The sequence below is a fragment of the Hypanus sabinus genome, chromosome 16, assembly GCF_030144855.1.
Source record: "Hypanus sabinus isolate sHypSab1 chromosome 16, sHypSab1.hap1, whole genome shotgun sequence".
Lineage (NCBI taxonomy): Eukaryota > Metazoa > Chordata > Chondrichthyes > Myliobatiformes > Dasyatidae > Hypanus > Hypanus sabinus.
In genome coordinates, this window is record NC_082721.1 from 9,238,652 (window position 1) to 9,265,132 (window position 26,481).

The 26,481-nt window shown below is 43.1% G+C and overlaps 1 protein-coding gene across 1 annotated transcript; it reads left to right on the plus strand.

Moving 5' to 3' along the window:
- Positions 1-1,096: 1,096 nt before the first annotated feature.
- LOC132405776 (uncharacterized) lies at positions 1,097-26,481 on the plus strand. Its single transcript, XM_059990787.1, has 5 exons — positions 1,097-1,174; positions 12,345-12,869; positions 17,700-18,014; positions 20,145-20,250; positions 25,790-26,481. The coding sequence occupies exons 1-5, from the start codon at positions 1,132-1,134 to the stop codon at positions 25,860-25,862; spliced, it is 1,062 nt and encodes a 353-aa protein (XP_059846770.1). The 5' UTR covers positions 1,097-1,131; the 3' UTR covers positions 25,863-26,481.

Genomic DNA, 26,481 nt, shown 5'->3' on the forward strand with positions numbered 1-26,481 from the left:
CAAAAATAGTAATCCTGAAGATTTGGAAGGAAGTGAAGGGAGGAGAGGAAGTAGTCTTGCTTTTGGTTTCAGAAAGGATATCCTTTGTGGGACAAATAGAACACGAGCAAACAAACAAATCATACAATCGAGTATCTACAGGTAATTCCAGACAGAAGTGATCAACGAAAGTAAACTTCGGTCTGTGCATTCAGAGACTGAAAAATGCTAATGGGAAGTAAGCAAATAGCAGGATTTTTTAAACAAATGTTTATGAATGTCATAAAAGAAAGCACGAACAAGCAACTAAAGTTTTTAAGGAATAAGGGCAAGTTAAGTCATTAACATTCAAAAAGAAATAAAACTTCCATCCATGTACCAGGTATTTAAAGTTGCCCAACTTTAAATACATGGATGGAAATTACAATGGACATTTACAAAATGGAGAAGATAACAGCATCTGATAACCATAAGCTGGAACAATTTGATTCATACTGGGAAAAATGGTTTAACTACTTAATACCAGTGGTTTAGGGCTCATGTGAGTTTTGTAAAATTGTAGCACTTCCATCAAACGTCTTGCTTGCTGGCTTTTCAGGTATTACTGGGTTGCATAGGAGGCTGTATGTCCTAGCACCCATTAAGCTAAGAAGTGTAGGAACTTTATTTTACTCCTCCACATTGCTTGCGTTACATTACAGTCCAACCCACTCGATATACGACTCCCAGTGTTCATTAGCGCTATCAAATTCGACAACTTTCCCAACTGAAGCCAACGCCACGTTATTTTGACCTTACATCGCGACTTACGGGTTCTTTGGTTTCATGTGATGTGTGTGTGTGTGTGTGTGTGTGTGTGTGTGTGTGTGTGTGTGTGAGAGAGAGAGAGAGAGAGAGAGAGAGAGAGAGAGAGAGAGAGAGAGAGAGAGAGAAGAGAGAGAGAGATTAAATGTAATAATGGAAAAGTCGTATTGCTTCATCTGATAATAAGAGAATATTTTCCAAAAAATACCACATCCTGCTGGCCGTTACTTGTCATTTGAGACGAAAGTAGAACCAATAGATTTTGTGCTTCTGCTTTACTTATAGCTAGTATTCTAAACCCAATTAGAGATGGCCCTTTTGCGTCTACAAAGTGGAAGAATATCTCTTATGATAGTTTTATTAATTATTTGGTGGACACACATGGTACGAGGTAAGAGCATTTTTATATCGGTCAATATCTTCTTTAACTCTGGAGACCATGTATGTATTCATAAGTTGATTAAAATGCATAAAATCATAAAAATTATAGCATTGAAGGTCATTTAACATAATATGCCTGTGTTCTTTGGATTAATGTCCAGTTGTAACTTGTCCTGTTCTGTTTGATGTTAGGATAATCTTTCTAATTATGGGTAAGAACTGGCATACAAACAATTATGTACAAAAGCTCGGTTTGAAGTAAATTTCCTATCAAAGTACGTATACAATATCTCATCATCTACGACCTTGAGATTCATTTCTTCTAGGCATTCACAGTAGAACATAAAAACAAAATAGAATTAACGAAAAACTACACATGACAACAGAAGCACAACCAGTGTGCAAAACAAAGACAAACTGGACAAATACAAGAAAACAATTAAGTAATTAATTAATAGATTGATAAATAGATAATAAATAAAAACACAAATCAATCAATCAATTAATCTGAGAACAAGAGTTGTAAAGACATTGAAAGTGTGTCCATAGATGGTGGAATCAGTTCAGTGTTGGGGTGAGTGAAGTTATCCATGCTGGTTCAGGAGCCTGATGGTTGAGGGTAATAACTGTTCCTGAACCTGGTGATGTGGATCCCAAGGCTTCTGTATCTTCTTCTTGAAAGCAATGAGAAGAGAAGATGGCCTGGATGATCATTCATGTAACACGTAAGTAATGTTACTTGTACACAACCAATGGACTCACTTTCAATGACTTTTCATCTCGTGTTCTTGATTTTTAATTGCTTATTTATTATTATTATTATTTCTTCTTTTTGTATTTGTAGAGTTTGTTGTCTTCTGCCCAAGTTAGGCCATCGTTCATTGATTCTGTTATGGTTATTATTCTGTAGGTTTATTGAGAAAATGAACCACAGGGTTGTATTTGGTAATAAATTTACCTTTAACTTTGAGCTTTAATGTTACATGAATGATAAATGAAAATTATTGTGTTGTCTACATTTATTTATTGATGAAGAACAAATATTACACCTGGTTAATTTGTGTTTTTCTTCATAAGTACAGTTATCTGAGTGTTTTATAGCAAAGAAACTTATTGAAAAATAGGATCAGACGTCATCTGAACACTCATAGAATCATAAAATAATACAGGTCAAGTCAAGACCACTTACCAATTGCATTTACATTTGTTCTCTGTAAGAGCTATAAAACTTGTATAGCCATTTCCACGTATAATTAAAATTTCCAAGTAACATTTTATTTATCAAAAACCTATATGATTTTTATCACTGGAAAATCTGTCTCCCCTCTTTGATTGACAATAGCTGCAATTGCCTCATTCTTCACTTACAGAGACTCTTGTATCAGTTTAAAGAACCTTTTTAGTGTGTCTATGATTTAGACATTGTTCTTCTGGTCTGGCAACCAACACAGAATAATCGTTCTAAACTGGACCGGCACAGATCAGCTTTCGGAACTGGATACTCTTGTTTCAGCTTCTTTTGTTATGCAAAGAGAAAGTGCACAGCATGGTTGGCTGATATGCCTGAGTGTGGACAGAGGATGGCTCGGTGGACATCTTTGGTTGTGTGGCAATGTTCAAGGGTGATTAGTGAGACAGGAAACACTCTTGAAGAACAGTCCTCTCCAAGCCTTCCCTGGTAATGCTCCCCAGCTCTTCCTTTGCTGCATTGACAACTACATTGGTGTTGCTTCATACACCCATGTTGAGCTCGTCAATGTCATCAACTTTCCCTCCAATTTCCACCCTGCCCTTAAATTCACTTGTGATGCCTCCCTCCCCTTTCCCAATCTCTTTATCTTCATCTCTGGAGATGAAGTGTCTTCCAACATCTTTTATAAGCCTACAGATTCTCACAGCTATCATGGCTATACCTCTTCCCACCTCCTATAAAAATGCTATTCCTTTATCTCATTTCCTTTGACTCTGTTCCTTGCATGAGGCTCTCCTTTCCAAAACATCAGAGAAGTCCTCCTTCTTCAAAGAACAGGGTTTCCCTTCCTCCAGCATTGATGTTGCCCTCACCTGCATCTGCTCCCTTTACTGGACATCTACCCTCACCCTGTCTTCCCACTGCTTTAACAAGGGTAGAGTTCTTCTTGTCCTAACCTACTACCCAAGAGTCTCCGCATCCAACATACCATTCTCCACCAAGTCTGCCATCTCCAAAGGGATCCTACCACCAAACCCATCTTTTCTTCTCCCCATTCTCTGCTTCCTCCCTCTGTGATTCCCTCCCCACTCATCTCCCTCCAGGCACCTAACCCTACAAATGATCAACATTCTACAGCTGGCCATTCATCTCCTCCCTCACCTCCGTTCAGGGCCCCAATCTTGCAGGGTTTCTGTACCTTCCCCTGCAAAAGGATTCTTGACTTCCTAAGTGGAAGACCACAATCTGTGTGGATTGGTGATAATATCTCCTCCTTGCTGACGATCAACACTGGTGAACCTCAGGGATGTGAGCTTAGCCCACTGCTCTACCCCCTCTATACCATGATTGTGTGCCGAGGTGCAGGTCAAATGCCATCCATAAATTTGCTGATGATACAACCGTTATTGGTAGAATCTCAGTTGGAGATCAGAGGGCATACAGGAGTGAGATATACCTGCTAGTGGAATGGTGTTGCAGCAGCAACCTTGCACTCAATGTCAGTAAAATGAAAGCTGATAGTGGACTTCAGGAAGGGTAAGACGAGGGAACACAAACCAATCCTCATCGAGGGATCAGAAGTGGAGAGAGTGAGCAATTTCAAGTTCCTGGCAGGACTGGATTAACCCAGTAGGAAAAGTAGCATATGCCATGGGCCCTGCGTTTTCACCCACACTAAATACTTGCAAACTGCAGTCTGGTGAAATCAGCATTCTCACCGTATTCTCACAACTGTTACAGTGAGTTTTTTGTAGATGATTCATCTACACTTAAATAAATGACTACAGCAATCAGTCTTCTGTTCTTTGATAAAGTACTGTGGATTGAGTTCATAACAATGCATTTCCTAAAAGCTGTGAACCCCGTTTCATTTCTAACAATGGATCTCTGGCACCTCTGATTACTTGCCTACTTAATTTACTTTATTGTCAGCAAACAATTGATACTAGAGCGTACAATCATCACAGCGATATTTGATTTTGCGCTTCGCGCTCCCTGAAGTACAAGTCGAAGTAAATATAATAAAAATTTAAATTCTAAATCGTAATTAGAAAATAGAAAAGGGGAAGTAAGGTAGTGCAAGTCATGTCTGGGTATTTGGAAGGTACGGCCCAGATCCGGGTCAGCATGCCACCAGGTTCTTAATTTCCTCTCTGTACTCAGACTCATCATTACCCAAGATACAGCCTACAATTGTGGTGTCATCAGCAGACTTATGTATTGAGTTTGATGGAAACTTGGCTACACAATCATGGGTGTACAGTGAGTACAGCAGGGGGCTGAGTACACAGCCTTGTGGGGCACCCTTGCTCAGAGTGATTGTAGAGGAGAGCTTGTCCCCTATTTTTACAGCCTGGGTGATGCACCATCAATAACTCTCAGAGACGGGAGGCGAGAGATAGGCTTTTATTAGCTGGAAGAGAGAGCACAATCAGCAGCAAGAGACCATCACACAACATCCTGGAGACTGAGGGAGGAGCAGTGCCTCCAATCGCCTTTATACAGGGGTCTGTGGGAGGAGCCACAGGAGCAGTCAGCGGGGGGGCGTGTCCAGACAGGTATATGTAGTTCACCACACGGGGTCCTGTCTGTGAGGAAGTTGAAGATCCAGCTGCAGATCTGAGTGCTAAGACCCAGGTTCCGGAGCTCAGGAATCAGTTTATTTGGAATGATGGTATTAAAGGCAGACCTGTAGTCAATGAGTCAATGAAAGGGAGCCTTACATATGCGTCTTTATTCTCCAGGTGTTCTAAGAAGGAACAAGAATATGAATTCTTGAACTCTGAGACAAGAATGCTAAGTTTACAGGTAGTTGCGAAGACACCATATCTATGCTTTTTGAATATGAACTGCCCTCTATGTTAGCACATAACATACCAAATAATGTATTATAAATTTTAACTTGCATTCCTAAAGGCCATGAATGCTAGCTTAGGCATACTGGCACTGCAGAATTAATTTAATCAAAAGATGTGAAAACTTCAAACTATTGTCTATAATTATGAACTGTCCTTTGTGTTTAGCAAATAAATATCGAGCCACAATCACAAGGCAGTTAGACATGTTCTGCCAGGGGTCTGTACCTGCTGTAACCTTGTTTTGTCAAGTAAAGAAACTGCCTTGTACCTACCGGTAACGCAACGCTCCATGATTTCATACACACCACAACGACGATGATCTGGCAACGCTGTTGTTTTCATGTAGATAGCAATGAGCAATAGAGCCAGAGATATTGGACGTCATTATGCTTCTGGAAGTGCAAAACGTAAAGCGAAGGAAGAAAAGGAAAGAAGAGACCAACTTGTGATATCAAAAACACGTAAGTTGACAGAATATTTTGATGTTCATGGAGATGGTGGTGGTGCTATAACGTCTGAAGCTGGAAATATAGGAACAACTAGTACTAGTGTGGCAGAAGGCACGATACAGCAACAGCCAGCATCCATTGAGTGTGAAAGAATGAGTGAAAAGAACAAGTACTCTACTGATATTGGTGAATGGCCAACCAATCTAGATGATAGTGATCGTGAATATTAGATAGCCAAGGGAAGTGTTGAACATCAACACGCTGAGAGTGTCGTAGGTAGAAACGGGAAGTGCGGGTGTGGGAACTATGAGGTTGGTGGCAGTGAATGGGAGATCCCCAGAGCTGATAAGGTTGGTGATGGTGTGGGAGACATTGGCCTGGTGCTCCTTAGTGGGGGTAGAAACAGGAAGTCCAGGGTGTTGAAGGTAGAAACAGGAAGTGCGGGGTGTGGGAAGGTTCTCTTCATCCATGCGATTGTGCGACAGTGAAAATAAACCTCGGCACTGTCAGAAGTCTTGTTTTACATATCTTCATAAACCTACAAACAAACAACATGCAAGAAGTTGTTTATGCTCTTCAGAATGCAAAGGAAGCCTATTCTGTTTCCCAAGCGAGGTTATGACTTCAGGATGTTCATCGAAGTTTAGTGAAGAGGGGTTTAATGACTGGAAAAATGCAAGCAGTCTATTACATTGCCATGAAGAAAGTTCCTCACACAGACAAGCTTTAATTTCACTGTCGATGTGCAAAAACAAAGCTAAATGTGTCGATTCCCACCTTGTGAAAGAAATGGAGACTGAACAAAAGTATTGGCGCACACTTCTAGAGCGAATAATTGAAGTTGTAAAGTTTTTAGCAGAACGCGGGCTTTCATTTCGTGGTAGTGATGAAACTGTTGGCTCTCCTCATAATGGAAATTACTTGGGGTTGTTAGAATTACTGGCCAAGTTTGACCCTTTTCTGGCAGAGCATATAAATGCTCTTGCAAACCAAGGAAGGGGGCATAAATCATACCTATCTGAAACAACATGTGAGGATCACATCAGTCTGATTGGATCCAGCATACATTATCAGTGAAGTGAGGAAATACAAGTACTGTCCTGGTTCATTGGTTTCTACCCCAGATATATCTAATGTGGACCCGCTGACTTTGACTGTGCGCTATCTTTTGCTGTGTGGACCAGTTGAAAGATTCGTGAAGTTTTTGCATATGGAAGGTCATAGTGCTGAACAGCTTGCTCAAAGTTTACTTGACTTTTTAAAGGAAAATGACATTGATATAAAAGACTGCCGTGGTCAAAGTTATGACAATGCCAGCAACATGAGTGGCAAGTACAGTGGCTTACAAGCACGAATTAAAGAGCTGAATGAGTTTGCAGATTACATTCCATGTTTTGCACATTCACTAAATTTGGTTGGAAAATGTGCTGCAGAATGTTGTCAAGAATTTTCTTTCAATTTGTAGAAAACCTGTACACAGTTTTTTCTGCTTCTACTTATCGGTGGGATCTCCTTTCTGCTGCACTATCTGATGGTGGTGCTCATTTGCCCATTGTGAAAAGAATGTCAGATACCAGGTGATCAGCTTGTGCAGATGCAACAAAAGCACTTTTACACAGCTTTTCTGCAATAAAACAAGCCTTGGATGACATTTCAAATAACAATGATCAGAAGGCAGAGTGTCGACAACAGGCTTGTGGACTACTTGATGAACCATGATGAAACTGGAAACAGGAATAATGATCATATTGTGGAATCAAGTATTATAGCGTTTTCAAATGACCAGTGCTTCTTTGCAATCTTCTGGCCAAGACGTGAACACAGCTTGTGCACTCAATGAATCCTTGCATGGATATTTTCAAGCTATGCGGTCTACTTTTTCAGACATCGAGCAAAAAGCCAAGGATCTGACTAAGTGTGAAGATTCTCAACAGCAAACTCTAAGAAAACACAAGCAAAATCGCACATATGATGATTTCAGTGGTTCTAGCACTCTTGATCCACTTGTTGAATCTCAAATGTCTTCTCAGAAGTTTAAAAGCCGAACATTTCTTCCCATTATTGACAGCTTGCTTTCTGCCCTGTCAAAAAGGCAGAAAGCTTATCTAAAGGTGAGTGGTGTTTTTGGATTCCTTCATCAGTTACAGTCGTATACACCTGAAGAGATCGTAAAGAGGTCGTCAAATCTTAATAAATCATATGTGGAAGATCTGGAAGAAAGTCTTGATGAAGAATTTGTGCAGTTTACTGAACTGTTGAAAACTCACCTTGCTTCTCATATTGGCCTTGTAGGGTTACAGTTGTACAGTTTGATAAGTGACAATTCTTTGGAGTCATGTTTTCCAAATGTAGAAAATGCCTTGCCCATCTATTTGTCACTCATGGTTACCAACTGCAGTGGAGAACGCTCAGTTTCAAAACTGAAAAGGATTAAAAATTAACTAAGGAGCACCGTGGGTCAAAACAGATTGAACAATCTCACTCTAATGAGCATTAGACATGAACTTCTGCGTGAAATAGACATTTCCAGTATCATCAACCAATTTGCTCATTCTAAGTCTAGAAAATGTGACTTTTAAATTGTAGTCGTGTTACTTTTGACATTTGAAATTGATACCTACATGTAAGTAATACTATTACTGAAGTGTCAGACATTTGCCGTATCTGGCTGTACAGCAAATGAAAAAAATTGAATTACTTTACTATTCGTGTTTTAATACTTATGTGCATTTTTAAAAATTTAGGGCCCCTTTATAACATATGCTACAGGCCCCGCACCAGCTTAATCCGTCCTTGGTTACTGGGTGTCAAGATCTCTGAGGATCTAACCTGGTCCCAACATATCGATGCAGCTATAGAGAAGGCAAGACAATGGCTATATTTCATTAGAATTTTGAGGAGATTTGATTTGTCACCCAAAACACCCGAAAGATGTACTGCGAAGAGCATTCTGACTGGCTGCATCACTGTCTGGAGTGGGGGTGGGGGCGTGGTGGCAGCTACTGCGCCAGATCGAAAGAAGCTACAGAAAGTTTTAAAATTAGTCAGCTCCATCTTGGGTACTAGCCTCCGTAGTAACCAAAACATCTTCAGGGAGCAGTACCTCAGAAAGGCGACATTCATTATTAAAGACCCCCAACCCAGGACATGCCCTTTTCTCACTGTTACCATCAGGTAGGAGGTACAGAAGCCTGAAGGCACACACTCAGTGATTCAGGAACAGCTTCTTCCCCTCTGCCATCCGATTCCTAAATGGACATTGAACCCATGTGCACCAGCTGACTTCTTTTTTAAAATATATATTATTTCTTTCTTTGCACTATTTTTAATCTATTCAATATACATTATTGTAATTGATTTATTTCTTTTAATTTTTTTTTCTTTCTGCATTATCATGTATTGTATTGTACAGCTGCTGCTAAGTTAACAGATTTCATGACACACACCAGTGATAATAAACTTAATTCTGATTCCGATTCAAACAGTCCTTCCAGGTGAGGCTACACTTCACCTGCAAGTCTGTTGGAGTCATCTATTGTATCCAGTGGTCCCGATGCGGCCTGCTCTATATTGATGAGACCCGTCTTAAATTGGGGGACTGCTTTGTTAAGAACCTGAGCTCCATCCACCAAAAACAGAACCTCCAAGGCCAGAAATGGCCAAACATTTTAATTCCCATTTCCATTCCCGTTCCAACATGTCGGTCCATGACCTCCTCTTGTGACACGATGACGCCACCCTCAGGGTGGAGGAACAACACCTTATATTCTGACTGGGTATCCTCCAACCTGATGGTATGAATATCGATCTCTTCTTCCAGTAAAAAAATTACTTCCTTCCCCTCCCCTCTTCTTCTATTCCCCACTCTGTCCTCCTAGCTCTTTTCACCTGCCTATCACCTCCCTCTGATGGCTCCCCTCCTTCCCTTTCTCTCCTCTGTTATCAGATTCCCAATCCTTCACCTTCCCCACCCACTTGGCTTCACCTACCACCTTCTAGCTCAACCTCTTTCCCATTCCCTCCACCTTTTCACTTTGGTATCTTCCCCCTTCCTTTCCAGTCATGATGAAGGGTCTCAGCCCGAAATGTTGACTGTTTATTCATTTCCATAGATGCTGCCCGACCTGCAGAGCTCCTTTAGCATTTTGTGTGTCTCTTGAGGCTGACCTGGTTAAAATCACTGGTAATGATAAAAGTGGGGGTTCCCATTTCAAGGAGTTGACTGCTGAGTATACATTCAGCTGCCACTTTATTAGGTACACCTGCTCATTAATGCCAATATCTAATCAGCCAATTGCGTGACAGCAACTCAATGCATCACAGCATGCAGACGTGGTCAGGAAATCAGGTTGTTGTTCAGACCAAACATCAGAAAGGGGAAAAAAAGTGATCTAAGTGTCTTTGACCATGGAATGATTGTTGGTGTCAGACGGGGTTTTCCAAGCTGCTGATCTACTGGGATTTTCACACACAACAGTCTCTGGAGTTTACTGAGAACGGTGTGAAAAACAAAAAAAAAATTCCAGTGAGCAGCAGTTCTGTGGGTAAAAATGCCTTGTTACTGAGAGAGGGCAGAGGAGAATGGCCAGACTGGTTAAAGCTGACAGGAAGGTGCCAGAAACTCAAATAACTACAAATTACAACAGCGGTGTGCAGAAAAGCATCTCTGAATGCACAACACATTGAAGTGGATGGGCCACAGTAGCAGAAGACCACAAATGTACACTCAGTAGCCGCTTTATTAGGTACATGAAGTACCAAATAAAACAGTCACTGAGTGTATTTGCCTTTGCAACCTCATCCAAATCATGCATGGAAATTGAAATGTGAAAAGCAAGCAAATGTTTTTAAACTTTGCCCATTTTCAGAACATTTATTAATGAATACCCTTTCCCTCTTTCAATGAATTTTTTAAATTCCTTGCCCCTTTGTCTTTATTAGCAGGTTTATTGATTTTAGTGATAAGCACAGTATCAGACGTCATTTGAAGAAACGAGTACGCAATGTCCACTCATTGATTTTCCAGATTTGTGGAGTCAGTTCTCCAAAGGACTCCTTTAGAGACAGAGTCACACAGCACAGATACAGGCCCTTCGGCCCATCTGGTTCATGCCAACCAAGATGACCACCCAAGATAGTCCCATCTGCCCGATTACTCTAAACCAGGGGTTCAATGGTTCAATTTAACATCAGAGAATGTAGATAGTACACAACCTGAAATTCTTACTCTTTGCAGACATCCACAAAACAAGAAACTTCGTAGAATGAATGATAAAAGCATCAAAGCTCTGAACTCCCCTCACCCTTTGCACAAGCAGCAGCAGAAGCCTCGACCTTCCCCATCAGCAGAAGCACTGACCCCCCCCCCCCCTCCACCATACAAGCAATAGCAAAGCCCCCATAGACCATGATCTAGAGTCCATAACCCAGCGTTTTGGTATCTCAGACAGGCTGTCTCTCTCCATGAAGGGAGAGAGAGTTCATTCTCTTGCAACGAGAGCAGAGACCAACAACTCACTGTTCCAAAGTTACACTTACTGTCTAAAGGGAGACAGAGAGAGAGCAGAGGTCTTCTTCCAACAGCAGCACATACCGCCCGCTGTCCCGATGTGTCAGTCTCCCAACCTTTTTTATGCCATGGACCCTAACCATTAACCAAGGGGTTCATGGACCCCTGCAACCCTTCCTATCCGTGTTCCTGTCAGGAGGTCTTTTTACTGTACCTACCTCAACCCATTCGTTCTGGCAGACTGTTCTATGTACTGACCACCGTCTCCTGACATTTGCTGATTTTTCTGGTATTTATTCAAAGAAAATAAAAATTGTATTTAAAATGTTCCACAACAATAATAGAAAACTAAAGTTTTCAATCTTTAGAATTGGGTTTATTACCCTTGGTATTTAGAGAAGCAACACAGCAACCCTTTCAGGACAATTACACTCCTATGACCAATCAACCCGCTAACCTGTACTTCCAGAACGCCCAGGGAAAATCCACATGGAGAAAGGGGAATGTACAAACTCCTTACAGGCAGTGGTGGGAATTGAACCTGGGTCGCTGGGGATGCAATAGTGTTACACTAACAACTGTACTACCCTGGATCCAATTCAGCACAAAAAGATTAAAAGCAGAATAATAATTATAGGCGGGTTGGTGACGTAGTGGTATGGGCGCTGGAGTTCGGGGCGAGAGGTTCGAATACAGCCGACTCCTTCAGCAGGAGGTAAGGGCACGCGCGCGCGCGCACACACACACACACACACACACTCACTCACTCACTCACTCACTCACACACTGTGGTGAACTATGTGCCTGTCGGGACACGCCCCTGCTGACTGCTCCTGTGGCTCCTCCCACAGGCCCCTGTATAAAGGAGACCTGCGGCCTGAAGATCGGCCTCAGTCTCCAGGACCTTGTATGATAGACACTCACTCCTGGTTCCTTCTTCCAGTCAATAAAAGCCGATATCTCGCCTACGTCTCAGTGTGAGTTATTGATGGTGCATCACACACACAAACATACACACACACTCACACTTGTTTATCCAGGAGTGTCTGTACATAAGGTGACTGACAGGAAATGATGAGGTACTGGAGTTTTGGTCAACTTTACTGCTTTACCATTGTAACCCACCTAATGTATATTCCATTAACTTAGCAATCTTTACTACTTTTGTTTAGGTCAGAGTCCCAGCAGATGTCAGCCGAGGCTCAATTACTCAAGATCCACACTTTACGCAGCGGAAGGCGGTGTCCTCTCTTTCCAGTGCAATGCCACCTACTGTGGGAAGAATTCCTCGAAACCCAGGTTGTACTGGTGCAAGCAGAAATTAAACAGCTGTACGGCATTGCTTCATTTGGACGAATTTGCAAATCGGACCAAGATGAGTTCGTATTTTGGGTCTGGTACATTGACTTCCTTACTTCAGATATCTCCAGTTCTCATTAAACACTCGGGAAAATATCAGTGTCGGGCCCAGTTCCCCAACTTTGATCAGATCACTGCGATGGGCCACCTGATAACGGCTCTAGTCATCAGTAAGTACAAGAACACTGAGTGTATGAAGTTACTGTCGTCACTGATAAGCCAGTCTCCAACAGCTCGCACTTATTCCTCAATCACAGTTCATTTACTTGTTATGCTGAGAATGGCGCAGCCAGTCACTCAACTGTTCCGAAGTAACAGTTCAGGGGGGGTGTCAGGAGGTAAGTTTTTCCACACAGAGTGTGGTGCATGTGTGGAATGTACTGCCAGCAATGGTGATAGAGGCTGATACAACAGGCTATTTTAAGAGACTCTTAGATAGGTACTTGGAGCTTAGAAAAATAGAGGGCTATGCGCTGGGGAAATTCTAGGCAGCTTCTAGAGTAGGTTATGTAACCCCCTGGGTCGCCTCAGGCTCGCTCAGCTCGTTCTCGTCTAGGGGGAGCAGCCTTCGGCCCCGCCAAACTGGGTAATCAGCTGGTGTGGATGCTGTGTGATGTCCCCGCCTCGCCCAAAAACAGACAGTACACCATATGCGATTAAATGAGAACAATTTATAAAGGTTACTATAACTAAGTGATTAATAACGATACAGTATATATGAAGAGAAAAAAATAAAGAAAAGGCGCCAAACTTATCAAAGTCCGAACCACTTCGTGCACAACCGTTGGAGCTCAATTTCTGAAGTCTTCTGGCCACCATTCGATCCCCTCCGAACTCCTCGACTCTCCAAACAGCTCAGGGCCCTCCGAACTCCTCGACTCGCAGCTCAGGACCCTCCGAGTGGTCAACCAAACACATCTAGCTTCATCCCCCCTCCTCGGAGTACCTCCCGGCCTTGGACCCCCCTTTGGGGTCCGATCCTCGCCCAGCTTACAGCATTGCGTCCTCTCTCTCGACCCCCTCGCGCCGATCTCCCCAAAAGCCCGTCAACAAAAGCTTACAGAGTCAGAAGAAAGAACATTAATCCCCATTTGGTTTACAAAGGAATACCATTCTCGTTCTCAGTAAATTAGCATTCCTGCTAGTTAACAAAAAGAAGAAACCCTCTTTACAGTTACATGGCTGGCACAACATTGTGGACTGAGGAGCCTGTAATGTGCTGTAGATCTCTATGTTCTATACAGTTATTGATTCAATAGAAACTTTGTGAAATTCTGAATCCCCATGTGGGGCATATATTTATTGAGATACAACACAGAACAGGCCCTTTAAGCTGTGCCGCCCTGCAAACCCTGACTTAACCCTAGCCCAATCACGGGACAGTTTACAATGACCAATTACCCTATCAACTGGTACGACTTTGCACTGTGGGAGGAAACCAGAGCACCTGGAGGAAACCCAAGTGGTCACGGGGAGAACGTACAAACTCCCTACAGGCAGTGGCGAGAATTGAACCTGGATTGCTGGTACTGTAAAGTGTTGTGCTAGCCATTGCACTGCCGTACCTCCCAAAAGAACACTAGAGCACAGTTCAGGCTCTTCGGCCCATGATGTTGTGCCAACCTTTTAACCTACTCTAAGATCAATCCAACCCTTCCCTCCCTGCATTGCCCTCTATTTTTCTATCACCCATGCGCTTATCTAAGAGAGTCTTAAATGTCCCTAACATATCTGCCTCAGCTACCACCATGTTCCCTGCAACCACCACTCTCTGAGTAAAATTCTTTACCTCTGAATCCCCCCTATACCTTCCTCCAATCACCTTAAAATTGTTCCTCTCGTATTAGTTATTTTTGCCCTGGCGGAAAAGTCTCCGGCTATCCAGTTGATTTATGCCACTTATCATCTTGTACAGCTCTATCAAGTCGCCTCTCATCCCCTTCTCTCCAAAGAGAAATTCCCTGGCTCATTCAACCTATCAGAATAAGACATGCTCTCTCATCCAGGCAGCGTTCTGATAAATCTCCTCTGCACTGTCTCTGAAACTTCCACATCCTTCCCATAATGAGGCAACCAGAACTGAACACAATACTCTAAATGTGGTCTAACCTGGGTTTTATAGAGTTCTTGAACTCAATCCCCTGACTAACAAAGGCCCACAATTGGGCGCCTTCTTAACCACTCTGTTAACTTGCACATCAGCTTTGAGGGATCTATGGACATGATTCCGAAGATCCCTCTGTTCCTCCACTCTGCCAACAATTCTGCCATTAACCGTGTACTCTTCTTTCAAATCAGTTCAAAATTGTTTAATGTCATTCCCAGTACTAAAGTGTAAAAGGAGAACAAAATAGTTGTTACTCCAAACCTGATGCAGCACAAAACAACACAATAATATAAAAACACAATAATAATAAAAAACACTATATATATAAAAAACATAAGATTGCTTATATACATTGATTGATTGTATGTCCACAAAGTGACACTAGGCATAGGAGTTTCTGTACATAAGGTGACCGACAGTGGTGGTTGGGGGTGTGCATGAGAGAATTAGTGGGTGGAGGTGTTGATCAGCCTACTGCTTGGGGAAAGTAACTGTTTTGGAGTCTGGTGGTCCAGGTGTGGATGCTACATAGCCTCCTCCCTGATGGGAGTGGGACAAAGAGTCCATGAGGGGTGGGATCCTTCATGATGTTACTGGCCCTTTCCCTGCACTGTTCTGAATACTTGTCCTTGATGGTGGGTAGTCTGGTGCTGGTGACACGTTGGGTAGTTTCAATTGCCCATTGTGCAACCTTCCTGTCCACCTCAGTGTAGTTTCCGTACCACGCGGTGATGAAGCGTGTTAAGGTGCTCACAGCTGTACATCTGCAGGAGGATGTAAGTATTGATGTGTTTAGCCCAGCTCTCTTCAGCCTCCTCAGAAAGTAGAGGCATTGATGAACTTTCCAGTTGTGTAGATTGTGTTCACCATGGCAAGTTCATCATTTGCATATTTAATTACCAATCGTAATACGTATTTCAGGTGTTAATATCTAATAAATTCTGTGAGTTAAAGGCAAATAATATTCTAGAATTAGTAAAATACCTGAACATAGGTAAGGATCACAAAGCTTTTAATGGCATCTTTATCTTGTCTTGGTTGCCTGGTAACCTCAGGCCTCAGGCCTCAGGCTTGAACAGAAAGGCTGTACAAAGGGACTAAGGCTTTCAAGACCATGTTCAGCCTGAATAACTGCATTCTGTCTGCACACTGTCTCTATCAGCTTATCTTGACTGTAGCCTTACTGCAAATTCCACAGTACAGTTTTAAATAACTTTACAGGATAATACTTCAATAAGACACTGTGTATGTATAATCGTTGTGCTTCATTCCTCTCCATAAATGTAGCCTGACCTGCTGAGTCCCCCCAACGTTTTGTGTGCATTGCAATGAATGAATTGTGAGCATTCAAATTCAATTTGGAGGACGCACAGTATTGTGCAAAAGCCTTAGGCACATATATGTGTATATTGCACTGTATTGTTGTCGCAAAAAAAACACATTTCATGACATATGTGAGTGATGATAAACCTGATTCTGATATGGGTCTCTATTGCGAACTGAGAGTATGAAGAGGGCAGGGAGAGGGGACTCGTGGTTGGGTAAAGGAAAAGGGAGAGGGAAGAGAGCAGGTAGGTAGCCACCAGAGGGACATTCTGTCATGACCAGAAATCCAGTTGTTTGCAATCAAATGGCCTTGCCTGATGTCTCAGGGCTGGGTAAGTCTGCACCCGTGCCACCCCCTGCCCCTGGCACTCCTTCTCTGCCGCCTGTCCCTCATCCCTCCTGCAGCGCTCCACCCTTGTCATTCCCAACATCCTTTGCTCCCACCAGATTTACAAACTCACTCTCCACTCTATGTTGACAAATACAGTACTGTGCAAAAGTCTTAGGCACTTTACTCACTGGAATTTAGAAAGATTGGGGGGATCTCATTGAAACCTGACAAATGTTGAAAGGCCTAGAGTGGAAGTGGATATGGAGAGGAAGTTTCCTGTAGTGGAAGAGTCTAGGATACAAAGGCAAACTTCATAATAGAGGGATGCCCTTTTGGAATGGCGAAGGGGAATTTCTTTAGCCAGAGAGTGGCGAATCTGTGGAATACGTTGCTACAGGCAGCTGTGGAGGCCAAGTCATTGGGTTTGTTTAAGGCGGAGGTTGATAGATTCTTAGTTAGTCAGGGAGTGAAAGGTTGCAAGGAGAAGGTAGGAGAATGGGGCTGAGAGGGAAATGGATCAGCCATGATCAAATGGCGAAGCAGACTCGATGGGCCAAGCGGCCTAATTCTACTTCTATGTCTTATGATCAAATGGTCTTATGTTATGGAGAGTAAGCTGTTGCTCATGTAGCAGGCGCCCCACTCCACACAGCTGATGTGAAAGAGACAGCAGAGACCGATAGAGTTTGGCACCAACAGTATCAGAGGAGTTGCCAGCTACTATTGAAGTCAGTGTAGAACTGCCTTAGGCATGCTTCTCAGCCCGAGACGTCGACTGTTCATTATCTCTGTAGATGCTGCCTAACCTGCTGAGTTCCTCCAGCATTTTGTGTGTGTTGCTCTTTATTTCAGCTTCTCAGATTTACCCTCGAAACAAATAACTCTTTCTGATTTTGGAGATGCAAAATTCTCTTTAAGACAAGTTAAATATTTAATTTTCTTTAAGTATCCTCGCTCATTAAACAATAAAACCCAGAGATGGGAGTTCTAGGATTAAATTTTCATGCCTGCGGTTTGCACAAGCTGCCTGAGGATCATTCCTCATTCCTGGGATCAGTAGACTTTGTTCCATGTTTACCCTATATTTTGTGTTTATTCCTTGCTGGTTTTTTGCCTCTGAGCCCTTTGCCTTTTTCCTTCCTGCCTTTGCTTTCCTTATTTGCGTAAGGCTATGGAATAAGTTTTGGTAAATGGGTTTGTTATTGATGAATACTTTGTGGTTAGTAGATTCCTGATGGGCCAAAGGGCCTGTGTTTGTTGCTGTATAGTTACAAGTTGCTTGAGACTTCCTTTACACAAAATCAATAACTGGGTGTCTGCAGTATTTGATCTTATGTTCTAAGGTACAAAAACTGCACATTATTTAATGTTATAATCACAAATAGTTTCTTTTTGACTCCTAAGAAATAAAAGTGTTTACTCCAGTTAACAAAGTGAGCGGACACAGAGGAGGCTCCCTAAAGCTTCAGTGTATTGCGCAGTCTGACACACATTTGAATACAACACTCGGGGTACATTGGACGAAGGATAATGAGAAATGTAATGAGCCATTGAGCAGAAACAAAAGCAACGATGAAACCATAGCAAGCGGCAGACAGCGGTTCACACTCACACTCTCCAACCTCCAACCTGACGACGCTGGACTGTACTACTGCTGCATTACGTCACACTTGTCCTCCCAGATCTTTGGAATGGATTCAATACGAGTACACGTAACTGGTGAGTTCATTGATTTTATTGATTAAAGATTGGCTTTATTTGTCACATGCACATCGAAACACACAGTGAGATGCATTGCTTGCATCAGCGACCAACACAGTCCGAGCCTGCACTGGGGGCAGCCCACGTGTTTCATCAAGCTTCCACCGCCAACGGAACATGCCCTCAACTTACTAACCCTAACCTGTACGTCTTTGGAATGTGGGAGGGAACTGGAGCACCCGGAGGAATCCCGGGGAACACAGGGAGAATGTACAAACCCTTTACGGAGAACAGCGGGGATCGAACTCCAACCAGTGATTGCTGGCGTGGTAGTAACATTACGCTAGCCACCATGCTACCATGCTTGGTCAGAACGAGGGTTGCTAATCTGGACTGGACCTCTCGCTGCATCTTCTGGTGCCAACCACAATCACTCTCACAAGCTGTCACCTGACACATTACTCCCTGCACACTATTTCACACCCCCCCCCCCACTGACACCCTCCCTTTGCATTTCCTCCTGCATTGGCAAAGTAGCCAACATAATCAAGGAACCCTCGCACCAGGGCTATTCCCCCCTCACCTTTCCCATCAAGTAGAAGATTCAGATCACGAACCAACAGTTTCAGAGATATCAGAGTCTTGAACAGGATTCTCATAAATTAATAGCTGAACTTTTGATCTCCGAATCTACCTTGACATGGTCCCTGCACTGCAGTTTCTCTGTAACTGCTTGCTATATTCGGAATTCCGTATTCTTTTTAATGCCTCAATGCAATTACATATGGTGTGATCTGTCTGGATTGCATGCAGAACAAATGCTTTTCACTGTATCTTGGTCCGTTTGTTCATTATGTGTCGTGCTGTACAGACTTGGCTGATTATGATGGCCCTTGGCAAATTGTCCTGCAGAAGCGGTTTGCCATTGCCTTCTTCTGCTGCTGTAGCCCGTCCTCTTCAATGTGGTGCGTTCAGAGGTGCTGACCTGGCACATCACTGTCACCCCTCCTGTCAGCTTGAACCCCTCTGCCCATTCTCCCCTGACCTCGTGCATGAACAAGGCATTTTCACCCTCAGAACTGCTGCTCGCTAGATGCTTTTGCATTCTGCACCATTCTCTGTAACCTTTTCAGCAGGGGCTCCCAGCCTGGGGCTCACAGACCACTTGGTTAATGGTACGGATTCACATCATAAAGCAGGTTGGGAACCCCTGCTCTATGGAGACTGACGTGTGTGACACTCCCAGGAGATCAGCAGTTTCTGAGATACTCAAACTACCCCATCTGGCACCAACAATCATTCCACGGTCAAAGTCACTTAGATCACATTTCTTCCTCATTCTGAAGGACAACTGAACCTCTTGACCGTGTCTGCATGCTTTCATGTGTTGAGTTACTGCCTCAGGATTGGCTGATTAGATATTTGCATTAATGAGCAGGTGTACCTAATAAAGTGTATTTGATTAATGAACATTAGGTCTTCGATCCTTGTGGGAAAGCCTTTGTTGCTAATGAGATTGTCCACATGAAGTTCAAATTGAAGAGTCTGGTGTTTGTAGATGGCAAGACTCATATGTTATTGCTACTTTGGCAGAGTCCAGAGAGCATTCAGTGTATTTGCATTAATGAGTAGGCATACCTAATAAAGTGGCCACAGAGTATATATATGGGGCAGAAAAACTGCTTCATGTGTTTTATCAGAGGGAATTTTCTATCCAAAATAAAGCAATTATCAATATTTATCACATTATTGCCCCTCAACCATCAGGCTCTTGAACCAAAGGGGATTACTTCATTCAACTTTACTTGCCCATCATTGAACTGTTCCCACAACCTATGGACTCGCTTTCAAGGACTCTTCAACTCATGTTCTCGATATTTATTGCTTAGTTATTTATTATTATTATTTCTTTCTTTTTATATTTGCACAGTTTGTTGTCTTCTGCACTTTGGTTGAACGCCCAAGTTGGGGTGATCTTTCACCAATTCTATAATGGTTATCATTCTATAGATTTATTGAGTATGCTGGCAAGAAGCTGAATCTCAGGGTTGTATATGGTGACATATATGTACTTTGATTATAAATTTACTTTGAACTTTGATGTTTTAGTAAACCACGTTTAAGTTGTTACTGTTCTTGCTCTTCCAGCTTTCAATCCTGATGTGATAAATTTTGCTTCACTCATCATCTGCAAAGGAATTCTGCTGGTGATTGTCATCACATTTGGTCTAACCTGGGTTTATCATCTGGAAAAGTGAGAATGTTGCTATTATCAAAACTAAAACCACAAGGCTACTAAACAGCTTCCTCCCACAGGCAGTCAGACTGCTAAATAGCTGCTCTACCTGACTCTGCTTTGGACACTTTTAACTTGTTTTTAACTGACATGTGGCTGTTGTGTTTTACTATCTATTATTATGTTTATTATTTAGTGTTACATTTGTTATGTTATGATTGCACTGCTCCTGGGAAATGCTGTCTCATTCTGCCCTGCAGAGCTGATGTACGGTTAGAATGATAATAAAGTTTTTGAATCTTGAATGTACGGTCGCTTTAGAGGAAGTCACGGTGCTCACAGGCCTTCGGTGATATAGGCAGAAATCTAGCATAAAACAGAAACATTGGGAATACCCAGCAGGTCGGGCAGTGTCTGTGCAGAGAAAGTTGATGTAGGTGATTGGTTTATTATGGTCACATGCACCGAGGTATGGTGAGAAAACTTATTTAGCATGCAATCCATAAAGGTCATTGCAAAACCTACATACAGCAAGGCAGTACAAGGGAAAACCAATAAGAATGCAGAATATAGAGAAGACCATATAGCAGGAGCAGAATTAGGCCATTTGGCTCATCAAGTCTGCTCCCCCATTTAATCATGGTTGAATTACTCTCCCTCTCAACCCCATTTTCCTGCCTTCTCTCCATAACCTTTGACACCCTTACTAATCAACAACCTATAAACCGCCACTAAATTCCAATGAATGAATTCCTCCGACTTACCAGCCACTGGCTAAAAAAATTCCTCCTCATCTCTGTTTTAAATGGATGCCCTTTTATTTTGAGGCCGTGCCCTCTGGTCCTAGACTCTCCCACTATAGGAAACATCCTCTCCATGTCCACGCTGTCTAGGCTTTTCAATATTTGTGTGGTCTAGTCAAGATTTGGAAGCACAAATTCCCCACATTTCAATTCTATCCTCCTTGAAACAAACCCCACATTTCTTTTCATTGTGGCCTTCCTAACCTTGGCGTATATGTTTTGTACACCATCCAGACACCCACTCATCAAGTAACATGTGACTTCCCAGGTCTTCCCCCTTAGTTACTATTGTTGAAATTCATCAGCCAACTGTTCACCTATTCTACAAGTTTATTAGTGATAAAGGCTGTTTGTTCTGGCAAAGCAGTACTTGGAAAGTGGGAGGCCATCAAAAACAAAATTTTGAGAGTACAATGCTTGTATGTGCCAGTCAGAAGAACATGTAAAGATACTAAGTGTAGGAAACCTTGGTTTTCAAGAGATATTGAGGCCTTGGTTAAGAGAAGAAAGCAGTATAGGCAAGTAAGAACAAATGAGGTGCTTATAGAGCACCGGAAATGCAAAAGGAGCTCATAAGAAAGAAATCAGGGAGGCTAAAAGAAGGCATAAAGTTGTCTAGCAGACAAGCTGAGGGAGAATCCCAAGGGATCCTACAGGTATGTTAAGAGCAAAAGGATTGCAAGGGAGAAAGTTTGGTCCTTTGGAAGACCAGAATGGTAATCTGTGTGTGGAGCCAAAATAGATGGGGGAGATCTTAAATGAATTCTTATTTATTCAGAAGATGGATATTAAGTCCATAGAAGTGAGGCAAAGTAGCATCAACTTCATGGTCCCTGTTCAGATTACAGAAGAGGAGGTGTTAGCTACCCTGAGGCAAATCAGGGTGGATAAATCCCCAAGGCCTGACAAGGTGGTCCCTCTAACTCTTCACAAGGCAAGTGCAGAAATTTCTGGGGCCCTATCCCAGATATTTAAAACATCCTTAGTGACAGGAGAGGTACCAGAGGGTTGGAGTTCTAAAGACTCCAAACTGAAACAGGAATTTATAGGCCAGTGAGTCTGACATCAGTTGTGGGAAAGTTATTGGAAGGTATTCCAAAGGACTGGATATATAAGTATTTGGATTAGACATGGACTGGTTAAGGATAGTCAGCACAGCTTTGTGCATGGTAGGTCATGTCTACCCAATCTTACAGAGTTTTTCAAGGAAGTTACCAGGAAAGTGAATGATAGTAAGGTAATAGATGTTGTCTACATTTGACAAGGTCTCACATGGGAGGCTGGTTGAGAAGGTTCAGTCATTCAGCATTCAGGGTGAGTAGTAAATTGGATTAGATATTAGTTTTGTAGTGGAAGTCAGAGAATAATAGAGGGTTGCCTCTCTGACTGGAGGCCTGTGACTAGAGGTGTGCTGTAGGGATCAGTGCTGGGTCCTTTGTTGTTTGTTGTCTACATCAATGATCTGGATGATAATGTGGCTAACTGGATCAGCAAACTTGCAGGTGACTCCAGGATTGGGGGAGGTGTAGTGGACAGCGAGGAAGGCTATCGTGGCTTGCAGAAGGGATCTGCATCAGCTGGAAAAGTGGGCTGAAAAATGGCAGATGGAATTTAATGCAGACGAGTGTGAGGCTTTGCACTTTGGTAGGATCAAGCAGAATGGGTCCTACTCAGTGAACGGTGTGGCCCTGAAGAGTGTGATAGAACAAAGGGATTGCGAAAACAGGTCCATAATTCATTGAAAGTGGTGTCTCAGATAGATAGGGTCGTAAAGAAAGCTTTTGGCATATTGGCCTTCATAAATCAATGTATTAAGTACAGAAGATGGGATGTTATGTTGAAGTTGAATAAGATGTTGGTGAGGCCTAATTTGGAGTATTGTGTGCAGTTTTGGTCACCCACCTACAGGAAAGATGAAAGCAAGTTTGAAAGAGTACAGAGAAAATTTACAAGGATGTTACTGGGTCTGGAGGACCTGAGCTATAAGGAAAGATCGAATAGGTTAGGACTGTATTCTTTAGATCGTTGAAGATTGAGAGGTGATTTGATAGAAGTATACAAAATTATAAGAGGTATAAATTGTGTGATCGCAAGCAGGGTTTTCCCTCTGAGGTTGGGTAGGACTATAACCAGAGGTCATGGGTTAAGGGTGAAAGGTGAAAAATTTAAGGAGTATACAAGGGGAAACATCTACCAATGTACTGGTGTGCTGGAATGTACTACCAGCATAAGTGGTCCATGTGAGCTCGATTTCAAAATTTAAGAGACATTTGGATAGGTACATGGATAGTAGGGATATAGAGGGTTATGGTCCAGGTGCAGGTTGTTGGGACTAGATGGGCTGAAAGGCCTGTTTCTGTGTTGACTTTAAGTACACCGTTGCCATGAGGTACCTCCTGTATCTAATGACGTGGCCACTGGGTGTGTGCTCAGGATCCTCTGCTGCTATAGCCCATCCATGTTAAGATTCGCCATGCTGTGAATTCAGGTGCTCTTCTGCACGCCACTGTTGTAATGCATGGTTATCAGAGTTACTGTTGCCTTCTTGTCAACTTGAACCAGTCTGACCATTCTCCTCTGAACTCCCTCATTAATGGGGAATTTTTACCCACAGAATTGCCTCTCACTGAATGGTTTTTTTCATTTTTCACACTATTCTCTGTAAACTCTAGAGACTGTTGTGTGTACAAATCCCAAGAGATCAGCATTTTCTGAGATACTCATATCACCCCATCTGGCACCAGCGATCACTCCACGGTCCATAACACCATAAGACATAGGATCAGAATTAGGCCATTTGGTCTATCGAGTCTCCTTCGCCATTTTATCCTGGCGGACCCATTTCAAGTCAAGTCAAGTCACTTTTATTGGCATTTCGAACATAACTGCTAGTACAGTACATAGTAAAAATAAGACAATGTTCTTCAGGACAATGGTGTTACATGACACAGTACAAAAACTAGACTGAATTACATAAAAAACAACACAGAGGAAGCTACACTAGACTACAGACCTACACAGGACTGCATAAAGTGCACAAAAACAGTGCAGGCATTACAATAAATAATAAACAGGACAGTTGGGCAAGGTGTCAGTCCAGGTTTCGGGTACTGAGGAGTCTGATAGCTTAGGGGAAGAAACTGTTACATAGTCTGGTTGTGAGAGCCTGAATGCTTCGGAGCCTTTTCCCAGATGGCAGGAGGGAGAAGAGATTGTATGAGGGGTGCATGGGGTCCTTCATAATGCTGTTTCCTTTGCGGATGCAGCGTGTAGCGTAAATGTCTGTGATGGTGGGAAGAGAGATGGTGGGAAGAGAGACCCCGATGATCTTCTCAGCTGACCTCACTATCCGTTGCAGGGTCTTGCGATCCAAGATGGTGCAATTTCCGAACCAGGCAGTGACGCAGCTGCTCAGGATGCTCTCAACCCCTGTAGAATGTGATGAGGATGGGGGGTGGGAGATGGACTTTCCTCAGCCTTTGCAGAAAGTAGAGACGCTGCTGGGCTTTCTTTGCTATGGAGTTGGTGTTGAGGGACCAGGTGAGATTCTCCGTCATGTGAACACCAAGAAATTTGGTGCTCTTTACGATCGCTACCGAGGAGCTGTCGATGTTCAGCGGCGAGTGGTCGCTCTGTGCCCTCCTGAAGTCAACAACCATCTCTTTTGTTTTGTTCACATTCAGAGACAGGTTGTTGGCTCTGCACCAGTCCGTTAGCCACTGCACCTCCTCTCTGTAAGCTGACTCGTCGTTCTTGCTGATGAGACCCACCACGGTCGTGTCATTGGAGAATTTGATGATGTGGTTTGAGCTGTGTGTTGCAGCAGTCATGGGTCAGCAGAGTGAACAGCAGTGGACTGAGCACACAGTCCTGGGGGGCCCCTGTGCTCAGTGTGATGGTGTTGGAGATGCTGCTCCCAATCCAGACTGACTGAGGTCTCCCAGTCAGGAAGTCTAGGATCCAGTTGCAGAGGGAGGTGTTCAGGCCCAGTAGGCTCAGCTTTCCAATCAGTTTCTGAGGGATGATTGTGTTGAATGCTGAACTGAAGTCCATGAACAGCATCTGAACGTACGTGTCTTTTTTGTCCGGGTGGGTTAGGGCCAGGTGGAGGGTGGTGGCAATGGCATCATCTGTTGAGCAGTTGGGACAGTACACAAACTGCAGGGGGTCCAGTGAGGGGGGCAGCAGGGTCTTGATATGCCTCATGATGAGCCTCTCGAAATACTTCATGATGATGGATGTAAGTACAACGGGACAGGTTCCCTTTCAACCCCATTGTCCTGCCTTCCCCCTCCCCTCAAATTCTTTCCCTCCCTGACTAATCAAGAACATATCTGCCTCTTACTATAAATGCATGCAATGACCTGATCTCCACAGCCGCCTGTGGCAGCGAATTCCCCAGATTCACCGTCCTCTGGCTAATGAAATTCCTCGTCATCCCTGTCCTAAATGGGCATCCCTCTATTTTGAGGCTGTGTCCTCTGGTCCTAGATTCCCCCACCATCCACTTCACATCCGCTCTATCTAGTTTTCTCAACATTTCAATGAGATCCCCTCTCAAAGTCACTTAGATCACATTTCTTCCCCATTCTGATGTTTGGTCTGAGCAACAACTGAACCTCTTGACCACGTCTGTGTGCTTTTATGCATTGAGTTGCTGCCACATGATTGGCTGATTAGATATTTGCATTAATGAGCCGGTGTACAGGTGTGCCTAATAAAGTGGGCACTGAACGTGCATTAATTTATTTCAGACGCCAGCAGAAATCGGAAGATGCAGCAGGAATGTCACAGAGGAAAGAAATGAGGAAGAGCTCCATCACCTAGAACTGCCACACACTTGGCTATCATGGATTCTGGCCCATTTTGATGTAATTTCCTTTACGTCCATTTTCTCAGGCATTTATCAGGTTAGAGAGCAAACAGAGGAATGATCATATCTTTGCTTAACATAATTCAACTGAGGTTAGGCAGAAGGGTAAAGAAATGTTGACTCAAACTGCTGGACAATCCAAAAGCACTTCCGATGAAGGCAGTGAATACTGATTTAACGACAGAGATTAGCTTTATTTACCTTTACATCGAAACATACAGTAACCTGTGTTGTTTCCGTCACTGACTAACGCAATTTGAGGGTGTGCCTGGAGGCAGCCCACAATTTTCACCGTTCTTCTGGCACCAGCATAACATGCTCACAATTTCTGACCCTAATCTGCACATTGTTGGAACGTGAGAGCAAATGGGAGCACCTGGAGGAAACTCCTGTGCTCATGGGGAGAAGGTACAAATTCCTCACAGTCAGCAGCAGGAACTGAGCCCTGATTGGTGATTACTGGCGTTATAAAGGGATTGCACTAGCAACTATATACCCGTGGAAGTTTTTCCCATTTATCCCAGGCAGTGTGGACTGAAAATGGAGCGGCTCAGCCCTGATGAAGGGTCTCGG